Raw genomic sequence first — 22,005 nt, forward strand, 5'->3', positions numbered from 1 at the left:
ACTCATTTGAAACTAATAGCCGTTGACCCAGATGATAGGTCGGCAAAGACTTGCTCTGTTCAGATAGTTAATGGTGTCATGGGTAATTTGTTGATAGGCACAGATCACTATAAGATATTGACACAGGTTTTTCCAGCCTAGGCCAGATAATGACTACACAGATGCTGATAGTCTAGTAAAAAGAAACCTTCATGCTCTATTAGGCTGCATAAGAGGTGAATTCTGACCAGGACATTAAGGGCAAGCATGTACATGAACTGTTAAGTGTCCAACTAATCATCCAATATTAAATTTGATATAGTGTATGCCCACAATAGCAAGTGTAATCATCTATATAATAAGCGAGAAAGAATCTGTCTGTCTTTCTGTCTTCCAGATTGTCTTTTATGCATGGCCAGTGAGTTTTGTATCCTGCCCCCACCTGAAACTAGAATCTAATGGTGCTACTGAAACAAAACAGGCAGCCATTTTAGATATTGATTATCCTAAAAGTCTATTAATTTAGCACTATCTGCTGTTGGTGCCACCTCCACTTTAGGGGTTATGTGATAGGTTCCGAGATTATGGAGTCGGCATGATTTCATCAAGTTTTCCGCTAAAATGTACTGGCCGGCATGATATTGGCAAGTCTTTCTAATAAATTTTGATCGATTGATTGATTATAGAGCAGGTACAAAGCAAATGTCTTCAACATATTAAGTTCAGTTCAAGACAACCCAGAACCATTAAAATTTGAAACCGAGGAGCCCATTTATCAACAAATTTTTTATCATACACAACAAGTTTAAAACTCATTGAGTATGATAATGGTGCTCCAGCCAATCAACTCCTAACTGTCATCTGTTTGATAAATGACAGTTGGGAGCTGACTGACTTTAGCACAATTTATCATACACAATGGGCGGAATTCAATTGTTTATTCCCCCTTTCGCACCCGACGGAGCTATTCTATTGTTGCTCCTGTCGGGTGCGATCAGCTGCTAGCGCTCAATTTCAGCTCGCAGCCCCAGAGGGGTGCGGGCTGAAATCGTCGAAAAGTGTCCTGTTTGGGCGCCCAAACGGCACTTTTCGCGATCGCGCCCAGCACTTTGGTCGGGGTTAGCCGTTTTTGATTGACATGAAAGGCCGTTTGTGGGTGTTGACGGGGGTGGTGGTCTAAAAACGCAGGCGTTCCTCACCGTTTTCAGGGCGTTTTAGGGGCGTACATAAATTTCCTGCTACGACCGACATAGAAGGCCGGAAGTAGTAAAACTTCACTCTGCGAGCAGGTTAGAGGCCTGGCTAATCGTACAGCTTGAGGTTGGGTATGTGCTCTCTCAAGCTTGAGGTTGGGTATGTGCTCTCGATACTATCGAATGTGACTGATGTTATGTTTGATGTTTCTATTTTGTGCAACACAATGCAAGCAGCTAATAATCGTTTGTTGTTGCTAACAACACTGCTAATTGGCTTGTAATTGATTCAGTTGCGTTTGCATTAGAGAACAATAAGAATAAATATATTTCATGGGGGTGGCTTATTCTATGCGTTTTTTTGCTAATTTGTGATGTAATTTGCACACAACACAAGCGGCCGCAACCATCAGAAGAAAATTAACATACAGCGACTGACAACGACTGACAACGATTGACTCATTCGCTAGCTGCTATCACTCACTAGCTAGAGGAGGTGCATTGTTCACGTATGGGCGTCACTTTGGTTGCGACCGACCGGCCGTGCGATTGCTCGCTTTTTCAGTTTTGCGGTCGTTAGTCGTACGACCGAGCCAGGGGTGTATCTAGGGGTCCAAGCGCCCCTGGCAAAGTAATGGACTTAGCGCCCCCCAATATTTTCTGAATAATTACTCTCTACTTATAACGTCTCTACAGCCAGCCCTCCTACTGTATCCCTAGCCGACCCCCATGTTTTATCAGCCAGCACCCCCTTCTGTTTCTTCAGGAAGCCCACTTTTTGTCTCCCAAGCCCCATCATCCCACTTCTGTCTCTCCAGCCCCACCATCGCAAATTCACCATTCAAACAAGGCGCGTGTCACGTCATGTGCGCCTCATCGCTGTTGCTGATGCACTGGGGAGCTGCCGAGCCACAGGCGGCCCTGTCTTGATTCTACCCACTGGCCACAGGTGGCACCCCCGGATGGCGCCCCCCTTTGGCCGGATCCCCTGGCGAGTGCCATCCTGGCCAATGGGTAGATACGCCCCTGGACCGAGCGGACGCTTACGACCGACTCTGAATTAGGTCCTATTTCTCACAGTATTATTTGTATATGTAGAAACATAAAGAAGAAACATTTTGTTATATATTGTATCTGAAAATACATTTTGTTATCTCTCTTGTTTTGCTATGTGAGATAGTAGACCACCAGTGTGATCTTTGCTCCCCAAAGTTATAAAGTGTCCCTCAACTGAGCCACAGAAATGTTTATGGATTTTTTATATCCTGATTAGACCTGAAAATTAAATGTACTCATCAGATGATTCAATTGTGTAAATTGTGTAAATAAATTGGACAATGTAGACTCCTTTGTGTGCCACTGGGTGGGAGAGGACATTGGGTTACTTACCAGAGGACTATTTTCATAAATAGAGGCCACATAAGGAGCGCCTGTGAATTGTGGATTCATGTCTGGCACATCAATAACATACACAAGTACATAAGTTGTAGTATTGTGAATAATAAATTCATCCTGTCCTTCATCCTGTAAAAGTTTAAAAATCAATAAATACTAGCAAAAGTTGCACTTTGATTATATCAAAATGCTGTTTGTAATTAAACTACACCATGCCTAGAAACTGGGACAGGGCCTGATTCAGCTTGGATCGCAGCTGCTAAAACGCATGCAATCGGACGATTCTTGCATTCTGCGTATGCATGGCAGTGTGCGAACCTACACAGACCCATGGCAGAGTGATTGACAGGAAGTGCAGTTTGTGGGTGGCGACGGGGGAGTGGTCGGGTGAACGCAGGCGTGCCAGTGCGTTTCAACGGCGTTGCAGGGTCATGTATAAATTATCCACTGCAATGCCCTACGCAGCCTGAGGCCTGATAGCGTGTGCTGAAGTTAGCAATTTCTGAGTAAGGTCAGGGCTTGTGCAAGTGTGCGTGAGGCTGCGATGATACTCGATTGTACCGATGGTTTTGCAGTCTTGCTAAACATTACGTGGTGTGGTAAGTAAAGTGGGCGTGCACCTCAATCACAACTGGTACTCGGGGCCTGATTCAGAGACGGACGCATGTGCAAAATAAATAAATTGCTCTACTACGACTGACATTGGCAGCTGCGTCCAACTCACAATCAGCCACTATATGTGTTTGTATGGGGGAGATGTACACTAAGCCTTGAAAAGTGATAAATTGGAAAGTAATACAGTACCAACTAATCAGCTCCGAACTGCCATTTTTCAAACACAGCCTGTAAAGTGATAGGAGCTGATTGGTTGGTTCTTTATCACTCTTCACGTTATCAATTTCCAAGGCTTAGTACATCTCCCTGATACATATGCTTTAATAGAATGGAAAACCCCAAAACAGCTTTAAGCTTAAATACAAATAAAAATGGCAATATTATGATAACTGCCAAACTCTGCCTCCACTAAGAAAGAGATTGTCACTTACTATGACATTTATACCTAAAAGCAAAAAGAAATTTGCACTGGAGGGTGAAGTATGTTAGAGAAAAAGGATCTAAACAAACTGGCTAAAAATCAAAAGACATTTATTAAATCAATATAATTAGCACAATTAATACAAATCCCCTAAATATGTACCATACACCTAGTCAAATATCAGTAAACAGAATAAACCTTAAAATCCCACATGAGTAATAAGCAACAAGTTTCATTAGACAATAACAGATACTGTAGCTTGTATGCAAGAACAGCTGTAGTACAGACCATAGATTAGTAAGATAATGCAGCCATATGAAGCAGAACCGGCATTGTTAGTAACCAGTTGGCAAGGTGTGGCCGGATTTTGCCTTGGTGGCGCCCAGGGGCCTTAAAACACGGGGGTCCTCATGTATCGTCAGCAGTGCTCCCCTGGCTGTGTCCACTCTGTATGTGCCTCCTACCCCCGCTCCTTCCTAGGCAGCAGCACAGATCCTAACTATACTCCTGCACTGGGGCAGACTCCAGAGCCTCTTCTCGGGCAGCATGGGGGGCGATTCCGCTTGTCTCCAGCCTCCACCGCCAGCAGCACCACGGCGGGAGAGCTGCTGCTGGCGGCGGATGCTAGAGATGAGCAGAATGGTCCCCGGACAGCAGTGCCAGAGCTGGGTCAGAGAATCTCTGGCCAGTGGGGGCACCCTGAGAGAGCGGGCCAGGGGTACTCACCCATGTGCCCCTCCTTTAATCCGGCTCTGTGGAAGGGAGTTAGTTAGATAAAATGTAAACAGTCAAAGTGCATTGACAACACTGTGAGACAATAAGGGGTATATTTACTAAAATGCAGGTTTTTAGAAGTGGGGTTGTTGCCCATAGCAACAAATAAGATTCTAGCTATTATCTTCTAGAAGGTGCTAGACAAATGATAAGTAAAAATCCGATTGGTTGCTAAGGGCATCAACTCCACTTCTAAACCCTCACTTTAGTAAATATACCCCTAAGTGTTAGATTTACTAAGGAGCGGGTTGTTGAAGCTGTCGATAATCGTTAGTTTTGACCGATGGATTTAAAATGGCAATAGGAATGTTAAACAAGTCTGATTTAGCATTAAGTTCATCAAACCACCAATGATCTGCGGCTCCTTAGAAAATCAATCACAAGTAACCAAATCTGTTTGAAATGTGTACTGTTACTTGTAACTTAACCAACCTAATTTTCAATAACTCACCTTTTGCCCACCCCGCTACTTTCTCTTATGATATTGAAATGACTTTATTATGATGTCTACTCCCCTTGTATACATATTAGTGAGCTAATAAAGTGGTATTTCCCAAACTTCCTTTAGAATTAAATTGTTAGGTGAAGTTTAATAATACAATTACAGATATATTTAAGACTCAATAGATATATAGATGCTTTATAGTCATACAGGTTCCTGTTGTGTTGCTAGGGACCATATTCTAAGACTTGCTAGAACTGTTTGAGGATCTGAGTACGTTTTTTTGGTAAAGGCTCCGGCGGCTTACTTGCGATGGAGATTATGAGCGACCACAAGGTTGCTTACAGGTCACCTCTTAACTCTGTCCCTCTGTCCTGTTCCCTCTGGAAAGCCAGTTTTGTCTATAATAAACTGATCCCCGTTCATGAGCACTTCATCTGCAATGCCTTGGAGCACTTCATCTGCAACGCTTTGATTCTCCTTGCCATCACCAAACCCTGGATTTACCCATCTGACACCACTGCTCCTGCAGCTATCTCCTTTGGGGGCCTCACATTCTCTCACACACCCTGGCCTGGAGGTTTCCAGGGTGGTGATCTTGGGGTCCTGCTATCCTTGGGTCACTCCTGCCAAGTCTTACCTTCTGAACCCTCCATCTCATTCTTTCCATTCGACACTAATGACATTTGCCTCTTCCAACTTCTTCGAGTAGCTGCCTTTTTTTGTCTCCCTGGCCTTCGCTCAAAATTCCTCCATCACTTGGCTTCCTGGCTCTTAAATCTTCAAATGGGCTCTCAAGACCCATTTCTTCCTCAATGCTTTCCAGCGTTCATCCTAACCCACTACTCTATGCTCCTTCCTCACTATCAAGCCCATCTGTGTCACCCTGTTTGTCTGTTTGTCTGACCCTCCCCTTAGAATGTAAGCTCTCGCGAGCAGGGCCCTCTTTCCTCACGTGCTTCTTCTTGCTTTAATTTTACTTTCATTTATAATGGCACCTAAAACTTGGTTACTGACACCCTGCTGCTTATTTAGGTGTTATGCAGCATTGTTTATAAATCTTGTACTTGTCCTGCATTGTCTGTACTGTTAATAACTGTTGTCTTGTGTGCTCATTTGTTTCTGTACTTTGTAAGGCGCTGCGGAACCCTTGTGGCGCCATATAAATAAAGATTAATAATAGATGGTGCGACCAACGTTGCATCCTAGTACACAAGTGGCGGATTTGAGACGACACTAGTGGGTTTCTCAGTCAGGCTTGAACTGGGCTTCCGGGATTTTGTGAAATCCCTGGTGGGCCCTAGTGATTTGTAGCCACGCCATCTATCACAGGAGGATGTGGCCTACGGTGCCGTTCCTATGGCAGGCTGCAGTGCAGCTGTTTGTCTGGCAGTCATCAAGGCTATGACTGACCCAGCCGGCAGCTACACGCAGGGGACTGGAGCACACTGCAGTCAGACTCAGCACTGCAGTGCACTACTGGGTAATAAATCCCAGTAGTCTCTGCAGTGGGGTCAGAGAAACATGTGCTGAGCTCTGATTGGAGGAGCCCATCACATGCTCCTCTGACCTGGAGTTTAGCAGCAGCGCAGCCTCTTGGGTAACTCATTGTGAAGCTGAGACTGCTGCTCTGCCAGCTGCTTGAGGATGCTGCTGGTGAGTACACTGTGTGGGCACTACAGGTGGCATAATGTGTGTGGACTACAGTGTAGCATAATGTGTGGGCACTAGAGGTGGCATAATGTGTAGGCACTACAGTGTGGCATAATGTGTGGGCACTATAGGTGACATAATGTGTGGGCACTACAGTTTGTAACAATATGGGGGTCACTATCATGTGGCATAATGTGTGGGCACTACAGGTGGTATAATGTGTGGGGACTAAAGTGGTATAATGTTTGGGTACTACAGTGTGGTATAATGTTTGGGAACGACAATGGACATAAAGTGTGGTCACTACTGGTGGCATAATCTGTGGGTACTGCAGGTGGCATAATCTGTGGATACTACAGTGTGGCATAATCTGTGGGTACTACAGGTGGCATAATCTGTGGATACTACAGTGTGGCATAATCTGGGGGCACTACAGTGTGGTATAATGTGGGATGCAGTACAGTGTGGCATAATGCAGCATTGCAAGGGTTACTGGGCAGCTCACCACTACCTATCTGCACTACCCTCTGATCCCTCCTTACCAAACACTCTCTCTCTGCACTACCTCCCTGGCCCCTCCATACTCACCCACTACCTAGCTGCACTAGCCTATCTTTGAGTTTTAATTCTAAGATGCCATGAGTGCCGCACCTATGCACTGTACATTCTTTTTGTGAGGGCATCGGCAGCAGTTAAACATTGTTATTGGGAGTTCCAGACCAAGGACGGATTTATATACAGTATATAGATAGATACAACCCCTCCAGGGAACGGGACTGAAATGCCGGCGGCTGTGTAGCCGCTGGTTCAAATTCCAACAGCGCTAGCCCGACGTGGAGGAAATCCCGGCAGCGGAGGTAAGTAATCTCTCTCCCCTCTCCCTTCCCTAACCCTCCTTTAGGGGTGCCTAACCTCGACCCCCTTGTGCCTAACCCTTACCTCCCCCCATTAGTGCCTAAACCTAACCCCCCCTCTCCGCACCCTAAACCTAACCTCCCCCTCTAGTGCCTAAACCTAACTCCCCCTTTCCCTAGCCTAACCCTAACCCTCACTGGGGGGGTGCCTAACCCTAAATCCCCCCGGGGATCCCTAAACCTAACTCCACCATCCCCGGCTACATCGCTACATACCTCCGGCGCTGGACGATCGGTCCAGTTCTTGTCGGGGTCTCGGCGTCGGGATTAACATAGGCATCAGTATTTCAACGCCTATGTTAAATCCCTGCCGGGATTGTAGTGTCGGGATTAATAACTACATCCCCCTCTGGGACTGGCCACGCCCCTCTGTGGGCCTCTATTATTGCATTCCCCTGTGGGCCCTTCATGTTCCAGTCCGCCACTGTTCTCAGTATAAATTCCTGCGACAGGATTTGCATGCGCCTCTGAATTAGATCCTGAATTTGAATTTGTAAAAGTGAATAATGGGCCGATGTATTTTTGAAGGCATTTTACCCACGAAAAGCATTATTTTTTTATTGCCGCATATCGCAGTAATCAGAAGGAACACGCGCTCTCATAAAAGCTTCTGCCTGAAGAAAAGTAAAGTGAGCGCTTACTCAATCACTTTACTTCCAGGTTTTTAACCCAGCAAAGCTACTGCGCATATGTGGTCACCAGACTACGCCTGCATACGTTGTCATTACTGGAGAATGCTCTGAAGGAAAAATATTGTAATATTGCAGTTGTAGCTTATAGGTTACAGTGGCTAACAGCTTCGAAAGATGACGTTGACTATCGGGAGGCAAGTTCCGAAATAATTTGCTTTTCAGAGCTTCTTTCATTCGGTATATATTGTATTTTTGCAGTCCTCATAGAATTCTATAAAGTCTGTATTTGCGATCTGTAACTGAGGGACTGCAGCATATACTGTATCTCCAATATCTGAAGCATTACCCTTTTAATATATATCCCAATACTTATTTAATGCAGCAAACCGCTATGTTTTTGTAGGATTGACTACAAAAATAGCTTGCTATATCGGCCCCTAAGGCTCAAACACTCTGAAAAACATTTTGAAGATATGTGTTTTGCTGTTATTTAAATAATTAATTATTTACTTACTTCCAAGCATATACAGATTGAAGTTTACTAAAACCATACACTCTCCTACCCCTTCCTTGATAGACTAGATAATTTATATTAGGTAGAAAGGAAACTAATATTTAATACAAAACAAGATCCTTATTGTTTGTATGGGAAAATTCAACACTACCCCACATGCAAACTCAGAATCCTCTGTATTGGTTTGCCTAGCACTATATATTATAACAGCAGCCTGTTTTTAGGTTTTTTTTCCCCTAAGACCTTGTCATGCACCTGTGATCACATTAAGTAGTGCCTCTTTGTAACCTGCTACTTGTGGAAAGGAGCTATGGCTGTCTGGAGAATACACACCCAGAATGCTTTGAGGCTGTCAGATAATGGGGTGCATGGATAGAGCTAGGTGCAGAGTTTTGGCCAAAAACCTGAAAAATAGACGAGGTGGAACGTAGAAAGCCCAGGAAAAAGGAGAAAGGAGTTGCCTAATAGAAGCATATGGGCTTGTCACTGCACTTCCTGGTGAGGGATCCAAAGGCCACGCGTGCTCAGAAGGACTCCTGGGTCATAAACTCTGAGGTCCTCTCTTCGCAACGGACAGCTCTTTGTGGAAGATGCAATGCTGGAGAAAGAATGGGGCTTTGCCTAAAGCGGTACCCAAATTAGTTGCCAGGCCACATAGCACCTGCTCTTCTAGTCGTTATATCCATGGGAGGAATTCTGTTTTGTGGCATTAGCAACCTATCACCAGTTTTTTTTTATACAAAAATGCCTCCTATTCTATTACATTGAAGATGGCAGTATATGAAAATTAAGGAATCGGTATGAATTACCGCCGGACCTAAACCCGGTGGATGAAATACCGATGCCGGAAGGTCGGCACTTGAAGATCCCGACTGAGGTGAGACCCCTAACCCTCCCCTCTCCCCCCCCTAACCCTAACCCTCCCTTAGGGGTGCCTAACCCTAACCTTCCCCCAGGGGTGCCTAAACCTAACCCCCCTCCCTGCACCCTAAACCTAACCCTCCCAGGAGGTGCCTAATCCTAACCTCGTCCTGGTGGTGCCTGACGCTAACCCCCCTTTCCCCTAGCCTAACCCTACCAGGGGGGTGCCTAACCCTAAGCCCTCACCGGGAGTCCCTAAACCTAACCCCACCTACCGCAGCTATCCGCTCCCGACGCTGGCTTACCTACATTCGGTATGCTGGGCGTCGGGATTTCGGCGTGGAACTAATGATAGGCGTCAGTATTTAGACGGCTATCATTAGTCCCATGCTGGGATTTCACACTCGGGAAGCTTCCTGACTACATCCCGAAAATTAATTATAAATACTATCCATTGGGATCCCTGTCCTCCTACCTTTTTAAAACAAATGCTATAGTATATGGTGCTTTTCAGCTGTATGGTATATGTTTTTCTGCATGTGGAAAAAAAAATAGAAATAATAAATATGAAACTCACCAAAAACAAATGCTGAAACGGGAACCTCTAAAAATATTACACATTACATTCTGTGATACGATTTTTTTCATGTTCATTAACTTACCTGTGCTAATAGTTTTAATTGGTAAAAGGAGCTCTTACTGTTGTAGTTCAATGTACCATTAAGTGTAATGTTACCAATTGTCGGCACTCCATAGGGTTGGATGTAGAATAGTTGCTTTTCCGTGGTGCTTGGTATGACCTAGAAAGTCAGAGTGATAATGTAACAATGTGTTTACTACAGCTGAGAAGTGGAATAATATGTAAAATAATATCTGCCAGTAACAGCGCATTTTGAAACTGATTCTGATACCGCTTTCAGTCATACAACCCGGGAAATTTCCTGCTCAGACCCGGGAATTTCTCCTGTGCAAATTCCCGGGTATTTGGTCGAGACGCCCCCCCTGGGTAGTACCATTCAGACAAGTGCTGGGCTTTTCTGCTTACCTGCCTCTTCTCTGCTGTCTGCTCCTCCTAACCTATCCCCTCTCTGGCTGTTGATGATGATGATGTCATAATTTGGCTGCTGGAAGCCGGCCAATCATAATGCAGCTTTTTTTTTTTTTTTTTTTTTTATTATTATTATTTTTATTTATTTTTTTTACATTTCTTTTATTTCATTGGCGGTCCAGCGGGAGTGCGGGCGGCCCGCTGTGGCAGAGACCCACCGGCGGGTGTCCCCACCTTTCAGCTGGGGTTCTCTGTACACTGCCGGCTGGTGCTGGGGGTGGTGAGCAGCAGCGCTGAACGTCCTACAGGACGCTCTGCACTGCCAACTCAAAGCAGCAGCGCTGTGCGTCCTATAGGACGCTCTGCGCTGTCAACGCCATGTAAAAGCTGCTTGGTGCTGCCTGAGAGTAGTAAATTCCCGGGTAGCACCATTCAGACAGAATCAGGGTAATTTCCCGGGACTTAAGTCGAACGTGTTCCCGGGTAGATACTTTTCAGACAGACGCGACTACCCGGGAATTTGGCTGAGGCTTCCTTACGCTAATGCCGAGTGTCCGCCAGTATATGCCGAAGGTACAGGAGTCTACACGTGGTAGCCTGTCTCAGACACTGACTTACCCCAGCAGCCGCAGCCCTCATCATCACTATATGTACTTGCACCCAACCCGTGCTGGCTGCAAAAGGTCCATCTGAAACAGACGTCCCTTCTCCATCCACATGCTACGATCCAGCAAAGAGTCAGCTTACACGCCTATGACAGTCACATTACCCTCCCACGAGACAGAACAGTGCTGTATGTTCATCCACAGATGTCCATTTCATGGAAAACGCAGTTCGTCAATGGATGCATGACTATGCACTAGCGATCTCCACCCGTGGGCGTATGCCTGTTCCGTTGCATGCGCAGATGTCGATTTCTACCTTTGGCGCAGGCGCAGTGTGCTAACATCATCCACATTTCCATGTGTGTCCAACTCAGAAGCTGTATCACAGTATCTGCTCAACCAAGTTCAAATTAAATATACAGGACACAGGAAAATGCTCCCTTTCTTAGTATAGCAAAAAGAGCCATACAAATTATATACAAGTATAGGCGTGCGCAGAAACCGGCACAGGAGGTGCAGCAACGGGACCTGAACTACCCCGCTTTTCCCCCTCCCTCCAGGACATAGACTACTCTGGCCATAGTGCTATGTATACTAGTGTATAAAGGGGCGTGGGCGTGCCGGGGGCGTTGCTGCCCAGACGGAGGCATTCCCATGGGAACGCCTACCATCTGGGGCCGGCCCCACTGACATCACTAGTGATGTCAGTGGGAGTGCTTTTGGCTCAGATAGAGCCAAAAGCACTCTAGGGCTTGCGGCAGCGAGAACCTACCGCAGGGTCTTGTCGCAAGCCCGATGGTCTTGACCATCGCGACCATCTTTTTGGCCGCTCGCATAAGCTGTGGGTGGTCACCCACAGCTATGCGAGCGGCCAGGAGGCCGCTCCAATTTTAGGTAGGAGGGCCCTGATTCAGAGCGAGCGCTTTTTTCAGAGCGTCCGGCTCTGAATCAGGCTCACAATTCATTGTTAATTGGTGTTTACATTTTTTTTTAATGATGAGCAAGCATTTATTATATTACGGCAATATAAATGGTACCCACATCATAATGGCACTCCCTTTACATTTTAAGCTCTCACAAGCAAGGCCCTCTTTGCTCATGTGCTTTTCCTTCCCTCATTTATACCATTATCTCCTCCCTACTGCCAACAGCACCAAAGCCTTTGGGTTCGGCTGACCCACTCTTATATTATTATGACTGCCAGTGCTGTAATAGGGCTCAAATTCACCCTGTGCCAGTCCACCGGCAGCATCGGCAAGTGCAGCACTGATCAGAGCATACTAAGGCCATGCACCAGCCGCACACACCCCTAGTTATGGCCCGGATGACTGCTGATGCAGCATTGTTTATAAACATTGTCCATTTCCTGCAATGTTCTGTACTGCAAGTCACTTTTTTATTTCTCTGTTTATACTGTTTCTGACTGTTTATGTACTTTGTAAGTCGCGGTGTATCCCTTGTGACTCTATATATATAAAGGATGATAATAATAAAATAATGGCCCTCATTCAGAGCCGTACGCTCTGAGCAGAGCGCACGCTCTGAATGAGGGCCGGGCTCCATGAAAATGGAGCGTCCTCCTGGACGCTCGTATAGCTGTGGGTCACCACCCACAGGCTATACGAGCGTGCATTGTGATGGCCGCGATGGTCGTGACCATCGCGACCATCGAAATTGCGAGCCGGAGCCTGCGGTTGAGGTTTTCAACCGCAAGCTCCGGAGTGATTTTGGCTCTATCAGAGCCAAAATCACTCCCACTGACATCACTAGTGATGTCAGTGGGCCGGCTTTTGACGGGAGGCGTTCCCGTGGGTACGCCCCCGGCAGGGAGGCACGCCCACCAAAGGGGGCGTGTTGTCAATCAACATTGACAGCACGCCCCCTTTGATCGGACACAACGAGCGAAGGACTTTCCTTCGCTCGTCGCGTCTGGCGCATGCGCACGACGGAGCTCCCTCCGTCGTGCGCATGCTCAGTCCATAACATCGACCCACTTGCGAGCGGACAGCCGCTCGCGAGTGGGTCTGAATCAGGCCCAATGTCTCCTTATTCAATACATAATAATTGCCTTCATTGTTAGTGTAATGCTTCTTCTGATTAACCAGATAGTTTAAACAGCATGCTTTTAAAGCTATTTTACCTGTCACAACCACCTCATTTATTTGGGTAGGTTTGTCAACAGACTTTCAATACCTGTGATGTTAAAAACATCGGTAGTGAACAGATATTCTATTCTAAAGCCTGGTTTTTCTACGGTTTCTCATAGGTTTGAACTTTAGTAAATCTGCAGGTAGCAAAAACCGCTGGAAAAGCCCAAACTGATACTTAGTAAATTTACCCCAATATGCTGTTCAGTTGCTTAATTCTTGACACTAATGGTGCATGCACAATCAAAGTTATCGCTGATAGATTTCCCTCCAACTTTCTGTAGTGCAGGCCAAACGATTTTGGGTAGATATCTGTGATAGATATTTCAGTGAAGTCATGTCTTTAGACTCTTTACAAGAAACTATTGCTAAAATCGTCCAAGTTGGCCTGCATGTACAGTCAACCATTGAATATCGTTATCGCTCATGAGGGAACGCGCATCGTTGGTCGATCGCTCACTGCATAAAAATGAACTATATGAACGATTTATCACTGAACGCTATCGTTTTCGATCATATCGTTCAGGAAATCATCCCGTGTGTGTGCACCATAAGGGGTATATTTACTAGAGATGAGCAGTTAGGATTTGGCTGGGATCTTCCCACCAAGTTTGGATCTCTTTGTCTGTGAAAGATGACGTTTTACCTCATTCTGAGATCTGAACTTGGTGGGAAGATCTCTATGTTCTAATCGGTGGTGTTACATTTCTAGCGGTTTTGTTATCCGCAGAATAGAAATGAACACTGATTAACCATTGATTTTTTTTTCTCTATTACAGGAATAAAAACCAGAGATTTACTAAGTGGCGTGTTTTTAAACCGGCCACAAAACCCCAGCTAAACCTGTCCAAACAAATGACCTGCTGGCAGGTGAGTTTGAAGAAAACACTGCACTGATCAAAAAGATCTGTGCATACATTTCTGTAAAAAATTATCAAAATCATAAAGATATTTAAAAGAGCAGTGTGGGTGTCCTCCAGGACATGGGCTGGGGTTCTCCCTGTTTTTCTGTAACCAGAACTAGGCTGAACCAGTAAGGACTGGTGACACTATAACAGGGAGACATGCAGCGTGGAGTCCAACTGCCATAATGTCAACCAGAGAGTGCTAGAATCCTTAGGGAAGTGTGAACCCCCCAAAACAAGTGCCAGCATGCATAGCATCTGATTCAGCCTTGTTCTGGTTACTGAAAAATATGTGAGACCCCACACAGGGGCATCTTAAGAGAGGAGGGGGCCCGTGTGCAGTCGCCGTCCGGGTCACTGAGCTCAGTAGACTCTGAGCACTAGAAGCACTAGTAGACTCAAGCGCTGTGCCAGAGTCTACTGAGCATGTACAGGTCTCCAAGGAAATGGTGCGGCAGCCATTTTCATTGCAATTTTCCTGCTGCGAATGCGCAAAATTCCGGAAAAATGGACACAGCCATTTTCCCTGTGATTTGTGCAGAGCTGCTACCGCCGTTTCCGGGACTCCAAAGAGGTAAGTATTGCAAAAATGGTTGCAGGGTGTGCGTTGCATACGAGTTCCTAGGTCCAAAGGGACTTGCACCCTGCACCCATTATAGATACACCACTGATCCCACGTTGTTTTTCGCCCCTATTATTCACTACCATCCTAAACCACTGTAAAACCAATGCTTAGTAAATTTAGCTGGGATGTAATAGCCTCCGACTTTGCTAAAATGGCAACTTTCTGGCGAGTTGCAAATTGGGAGTATTGAGAATTGGGTCCACTCCCCAATGGTAAATAGCATTTTTGTGTACAAGATACACCCAACTATAAAAGTTCATTTTAGAATACATTTGCAGATCTGCAAATAAGTAATTGCTAGAAATTTCATTTTTACCTCCTGAATTGTGATTTTGACCTGTGTTAATTTGTTTTGGTCGTAATCTTCTGCAGTGACCTTGATGATTACAGATCCCAGTGTCTCATTCTAGAAATAAAGATAAAAATGATTCCTTATTATCTTTGATCATTGTATGACTCTCAGTAGACTCTATTATGTCAAAGATGCATTAACATTAATTTATCAACCACAATATATGTGAACATGCAGCACGTAATGTTTAAACAATTTAATTTACATGACCACTGTGATACTTACAGGCCAGGCGCCACCTTTAGGCCACTTAAGGCAGATGTATAAAGTGCTGCGGCTTTAAGAGCACCGCAGAGACAGCCATCAGGCAGTAAAATGAACACTTAATGCCGGTGGTTGCTGCAGACCTTGAAACCTTAAAAAACTCCGTCCTCCGCACGGCCATCCTAAGCTATCATCTAGAATTAGAACTCAGTGCTCCACATAGCCACACAGGCTCCTCTACTGGAATTCTATGGCTGCTTGAAGTACTATAACCCCTGCTCATATCTGTAACACTGTCTGAAAAGTGGGAGGGGATGGGGAGGGGATGGAATCTTCTTAATACAGTATAATGGGAGTGAGGGCCTAGACCTGGGGTATTTAACATGCGGCCCTACAGCTGTTGTGGAACTACACATCCCAGCATGCCCTGCTACAGTATTAGCATGTCCTAATAGCAAAACTGTGGCAGGTCATGCTGGGACGTGTAGTTCGACAACAGTTGGAGGGCTGCATGTTGAATGCACCTGGCCTAGACTATTAATTTATTTGTGTAGTGGTGGTAAAATTATTATGTAATAGCATACATCCCAACATGTAGAAAATCTGATTTGGGACTTCAAGTATGCTTTAAAAAGGGGGGCATGGCCACTTGGCCACTCCCCCTGTGGGTGAAAATTTTAGTGGCGTAATCATGTTTCACGCCCTCATTGCTCATCAAGCCCCCATTTCTCATCACACTGGGGGTGAGCCCAGCACTTTGTGAATTACTTATGGGGCCCATTCATCAGGCAGCTATGGGGGTAATTCCCTGTTCTGCCTACCAGGTTTAGGAGATCAGAAAAATCCAACATGTTGGATAACCTTGATTCCCCAATTCCAACCCGAAAATGGTCGGATTTGTTAAATTGGGGATTTTTAACATGTTGAATTTCCCTGATTCACCGAGTGTCGTCAGAACGGGGGAATCGGGCAGTAGATGCCCGTGCAAGCTCCAGTATGTAGGGAAGACCACAAGAGAATTGAAAATGAAAGTACAAGATCATTTATTGAATACTAGCTGTTGCCTGCAGTTTCACCCACGATGAAGTGGCTCACGTGACCAGCAGCGCTATACAGACTGTTGGCAGCAGTGCCTTCATTCGGCACTCACACCAATGTCACTGTGTGTCCTGTGCACAGACTGCTATGTAGCCTATCCTATTCATCCATCATTCACACCAATGTCACTGTGTGTCCTGTACTCAGACTGCTATGTAGCCTATCCTATTCACCCACCACTCACACCAATGTCACTGTGTGCCCTGTGCACAGACTGCTATGTAGCCTATCCTATTCATCCATCATTCACACCAATGTCACTGTTTGTCCTGTGCACAGACTGCTATGTAGCCTATCCTATTCACCCACCACTCGCACCATTGTCACTGTGTGCCCTGTGCACAGACTGCTATGTAGCCTATCCTATTCATCCACCACTCACACCAATGTCACTGTGTGTCCTGTGCACAGACTGCTATGTAGCCTGTCCTATTCATTCATCATTCACACCAATGTCACTGTGTGCCCTGTACTCAGACTGCTATGTAGCCTATCCTATTCACCCACCACTCACACCAATGTCACTGTGTGCCCTGTGCACAGACTGCTATGTAGCCTATCCTATTCACCCATCATTCACACCAATGTCACTGTGTGCCCCTGTGCACAGACTGCTTTGTAGCCTATCCTATTCACCCACCACTCCCACCATTGTCACTGTGCGCCCTGTGCACAGACTGCTATGTAGCCTATCCTATTCATCCACCACTCACACCAATGTCACTGTGTGTCCTGTGCACAGACTGCTATGTAGCCTATCCTATTCACCCACCACTCACACTAATGTCACTGTATGCCCAGTGCACAGACTGCTATGTAGCCTATCCTATTCACCCACCACTCACACCATTGTCACTGTGTGTCCTGTGCACAGATTGCTATATAACCTATCCTATTCACCCACCACTCGCACCATTGTCAGTGTGTGCCCTGTGCACAGACTGCTATGTAGCCTATCCTATTCACCCACCACTCACACCAATGTCACTGTGTGTCCTGTGCACAGACTCCTATGTAGCCTATCCTATTCACCCACCACTCGCACCATTGTCACTGTGTGCCCTGTGCACAGACTGCTATGTAGCCTATCCTATTCAAGTGAACATGGGACCAAAGCATCTCTCCCCCTAACCCTTACTGACCATGCGCATGGTGCCACATTTACCTCGTGCATTAATTATATCAATAAATTTAGATTTTGTTATTGCTCAGTCTTAACTTTATGGATTGAGATGAAACAAAGTGCAGATTATTTCTTGGAGTTTCCACTACAAAATGGCACAGTTTTCATGAAAATCAGTTCAGTCATTTTTGTGACAACTTGAAAAAAACAGACAAACACAATGTTCTTATTATATTAGTATCTAAAGACTTTACTACAACTCAGAAGGACTTAGGGCCTGATTCAGACCCGCTCGCAATTCGTAAAATTCTACTCCAAGCCCTAATTATCACATATATTTAGTAATCAGAACGCATTTCCTATAATTGTAATGGGAAATGCGATCTGCCTGGGATTTACTAAAAATAAAATGTGAAAAAATACCAGGGGTAGCCCTGTGATAATAACGCCACCTGGATGCCACAAGCTGATCACTGCTAAAAAAAAATAGTAAAAAAAAAAAAATCTAACCTGAGTCCAGGGCCGGTGATCGGTGCTCCGGTGATATCCTCTGCAGCTCCGGTCAGTTGGTCTCCCATCCTGCACTGTGCCCGGGTCACAGTGCGGGATGGGAGACCAGCTGACCGGAGCCACGGAGGACATCACCGGAGCACCGATCATCGGAGGTAAGTGAAATTAAGGGGGGGGGGGAGGGGGTCACGGTGGTGGGGGAGTCACCATCGCGGTGGTGGTGGGGCGGTCGCGGGGGTGTAGCGGCTGGTCGGCGCATGTGCGGCACCTTGTCGCTGTAATTCAAGCAGGAAGGCAGAACAGTAATACTAGTGGCTTCTGCTTGGCCCAGACATCATTGGTTCACCGACATATGAAATCTATCCATAGACAGTCCGTATCCTCTTCCTCTATGGCCGGATCTGTTAGCGCAGGGTCCCTGCCTGCATCTGGACTTACAGTACCTCGCCTGTCTTTGACAGCGTGGCTCTTGAGTCTTCCATCTTAAGAGCCAAGGGTTTCTCCAGCTCTGTAATTCAAATGATGCCAGCTTTTCAGCCTTCAGACCTTTCTGTAGGTGAAGCCTCCCTGGATGTAGTTCGTGCTCTCCGTATCTATGTGGAGTGTACAAACTCTTTTAGAAAATCAGATACTCTTTTTGTGTTATATGGTTTTCACAAATGAGGATGGCCAGCTAACAAACAAACTCTGGCTAGATGGTTTTGTATGACTATCTCAGGTACACTGCCGTTCAAAAGTTTGGGGTCATCCAGAAAATTTTGTGTTTTACATGAAAACTGACTTTTATATATCAAATGAGTTGCAAAAGGAACATATAGCCAAGACATTGGCAAGGTTAGAAATAATGATTTTTATTTGAAATAATAACTTTGTACTTCAAACTTGGCTTTCGTCAAAGAATGCTCCTTTTGCAGCAATTACAGCATTGCAGACTTTTGGCATTCCAGCTGTTAATTTGTTGAGGTAATCTGAAGAAATTTCATCCCACGCTTCCTGAAGCACCTACCACAAGTTGTATTGGCTTGATAGGCACTTCTTGCGTACCATACGGTCAAGCTGCTCCCACAACAGCTCAATGGGGTTGAGATCTGGTGACTGTGCTGGCCACTACATTACAGACAGAATACCAGCTGCCTGCTTCTTCTCTAAATAGTTCTTGCATAATTTGGAGGTGTGATTTTGGTCATTGTCCTGTTGGAGGAGGAAATTGGCTCCAATCAAGCGCTGTCCACAGGATATGGCATGGCGTTGCAAAATGGAGTGATAGTCTTCCTTATTCAAAATCCCTTTTACCTTGTACAAATCTCCCACTTTACCAGCACCAAAGCAGCCCCAGACCATCACATTACCCCCACCATGCTTAACAGATGGCGTCAGGCACTCTTCCAGCATCTTTTCACTTGTTCTGCTTCTCACAAATGCTCTTCTGTGTGATCCAAACACCTCAAACTTCGATTAGTCTGTCCATAACACTTTTTTCCAATCTTCATCTGCCCAATGTCTGTGTTCTTTTTCCCATATTAATCTTTTCCTATTATTGGCCAGTCTCAGATATGGCTTTTTCTTTGCCATCCCGGAGTCGCCCCTTCACTATAGACATTGACACTGGTGTTTTATGGGTACCATTTATTGAAGCTGCCAGTTGAGGACTTGTGAGGCATCTATTTCTCAAACTAGAGACTCTAATGTACTTGTCTTCTTGCACAGTTGTGCACCGGGGCCTCCCACTTCTCTTTCTACTCTGGTTAGAGGCTGTTTGTGCTGTTCTCTGAAGGCAGTAGTAACACCGTTTTAGGAAATGTTCAGTTCCTTGGCAAATTCTCGCATGGAATAGCCTTCATTTCTAAGAACAAGAATAGACTGTCGAGTTTCACATGAAAGTTCTCTTTTTCTGGCCTTTTGGAGAGTATAATTGAACCCATAAATGTGACGCTTCAGATACTCAACTAGCTCAAAGCAGGGCCAGTTTTATAGCTTCTCTAACGATCAAACTCGTTTTCAGCTGTGCTAACATAATTGCACAAGGGTTTTCAAGGGTTTTCTAATCATCCATTAGTCTTCTAACGTGCTTAGCAAACACAATCTACCATTAGAACACTGGAGTGATGGTTGCTGGAAATGGGCTTCTATACACCTATGTAGATATTCCGTTAAAAACCAGATATTTGCAGCTAGTAGAGTCATTTACCACATTAACAATGTATAGAGTGTATTTCTGATTAATTTTATGTTATCTTCATTGAAAAAAACAATGCTTTTCTTTCAAAAATAAGGACATTTCTAAGTGACCCCAAACTTTTGAACGGTAGTGTATACAGACAGGCTAATCTCCCTGTTCCAAACACAGTGACAGCACATTCTACTTGGTCTGTAGGGCCATCATGGGCATTTAATCGTGGTGCCTCTGTTGAGAAATTGTGCAAGGCAGTCACGTGGTCTTCTGTTCACACTTTTCTCAGGTTCTACGTCTTTGATACTTTTGCCTCTCAGGATGCTTCCTTTGGGCGACGAGTTCTCCTTTCTGCTCAGAAGTGTCCCCACCCTTTAGGGGAACTGTTTTGGGACATCCCCATGGTATCCCTGTGGATCCCTATGGAACCTGAAGAAGAAAATAAGAGTTACAGTAGACTTACCATTGATAACTCTTTTTCTTCGAGGTCCATAGGGTCCAAAGGGCACCCTGACGCACCTGGCTGCATTGGGTTATTTTTCTTTCGGTCATGGATTCCCTCATCTTGTATGAGAGTGTTTCTGGAGGTACGATTGTTCTTCCTTCTCCTCTTACCTTCTCCTGCCTTGGGTTTGTTTACAAAACTGAATGCCTGTGGCCAGGGGTGGGGTATATGTGGAGGAGGACTAGAGGCATCCTGGGAACTCAAAGCTTTAACTGTTTGGTCCCTGGATCACTCCAACCACATTATCCCCCATGGTATCCTTGTGAACCCTATGGTCCACGAAGAAAGAGAGTTATCAATGGTAAGTCTACCATAACTCTTATTTTTTGTAAAAATAAATAACTATTTCAGCGGAAAGCCATTATGCCCCTCAGTCAGGGGCAGATCCAGGAGAGGAGTGCGTGATCAGTGCAATCGCTCTCCCTCTCCTATCAGGTGCAGGCAGAGGAGACTGCTGCTGCACTCAGAACTAGGAGAGGGGAGTGGCGGACCCGAGCCCTTCCAGCAAGTTTGGGCCACAGTAATCAGTTCCTGCTCCCCCCTCCCCTTTCAGCGTCTCTGCACACAGTTCCCTTTCCACGGTAACACGCCTGTGTATGAAAGATGGCCCTATACAAACGAGTTTCTAATATAAAGGTGGGTACACACTGCAAAGATATATCTGCAGATCGAGTGATCTGTAGATATATCTGTAGATGATGGTAGTTCATTCATACATCTTCCAGGCTGCATGTGTGCCGAACAGCCAATCACCCGTACACACTTGCCGATTGATAGATATATCTGCAGATATATCTGTCCATCGGCTGTGCAGCACAGCCGATACGATATGTCTGTGAACAACGTTGTTCACAGACATATCGCTGGTACACACTGGCCGACGGGCACCAGATATATTGGCCAATCAATTGATTGGCCAATATATCTGTCAGTGTGTACCTAGCTTAAGAAGTGTTTTCCATATATAGCAATGGAGCTGCACAGCATTGGAATTTTTTTTTCTTTCACATCAATAATGATATTCAATTAATCTCTGTCGATGTGTGATGTAAGCAGGGACTTTGGGCCTGATTCAGAGCCACTCGTAAGCGGCCGCTCGTTCGTTCGGAGCGATGTTTGCCCAACTGCGCATGCGTACGGATCGTTATACGCATGCGCGAACCAGTCAGTGCGGTCGAAATTCATGTGCTCGCAAAATAGCGAATGCCTGATAATTTGAGTGACAGGAATAGTTGTATGTGGGTGGTAACGGGGGAAGGTGCTTGAAAACGGGGAGTGGAGATCCGAACGCAGGCGTGCTTAAAGGTCAAAATGGGCGTT

At 45.5% G+C, this 22,005-nt stretch overlaps 1 protein-coding gene across 1 annotated transcript in view; it reads right to left on the reverse strand.

Annotated features, from left to right (window-relative positions):
• Positions 1–22,005, reverse strand: part of CDHR2 (cadherin related family member 2) — a 156,421-nt gene that overhangs the window by 130,665 nt on the left and 3,751 nt on the right. Inside the window, exons 3-5 of the mRNA XM_088465411.1 lie at positions 15,040–15,129; positions 10,056–10,193; positions 2,562–2,696 (exon numbers count right to left, since the gene is read on the reverse strand). Of these exons, the coding sequence (XP_088321537.1) occupies positions 2,562–2,696; positions 10,056–10,193; positions 15,040–15,129 (363 nt within the window). The remainder of the gene's footprint in view (positions 1–2,561; positions 2,697–10,055; positions 10,194–15,039; positions 15,130–22,005) is intronic.

This window comes from Taudactylus pleione, unplaced genomic scaffold (assembly GCF_031769625.1).
Source record: "Taudactylus pleione unplaced genomic scaffold, aTauple2 ptg001990l, whole genome shotgun sequence".
Lineage (NCBI taxonomy): Eukaryota > Metazoa > Chordata > Amphibia > Anura > Myobatrachidae > Taudactylus > Taudactylus pleione.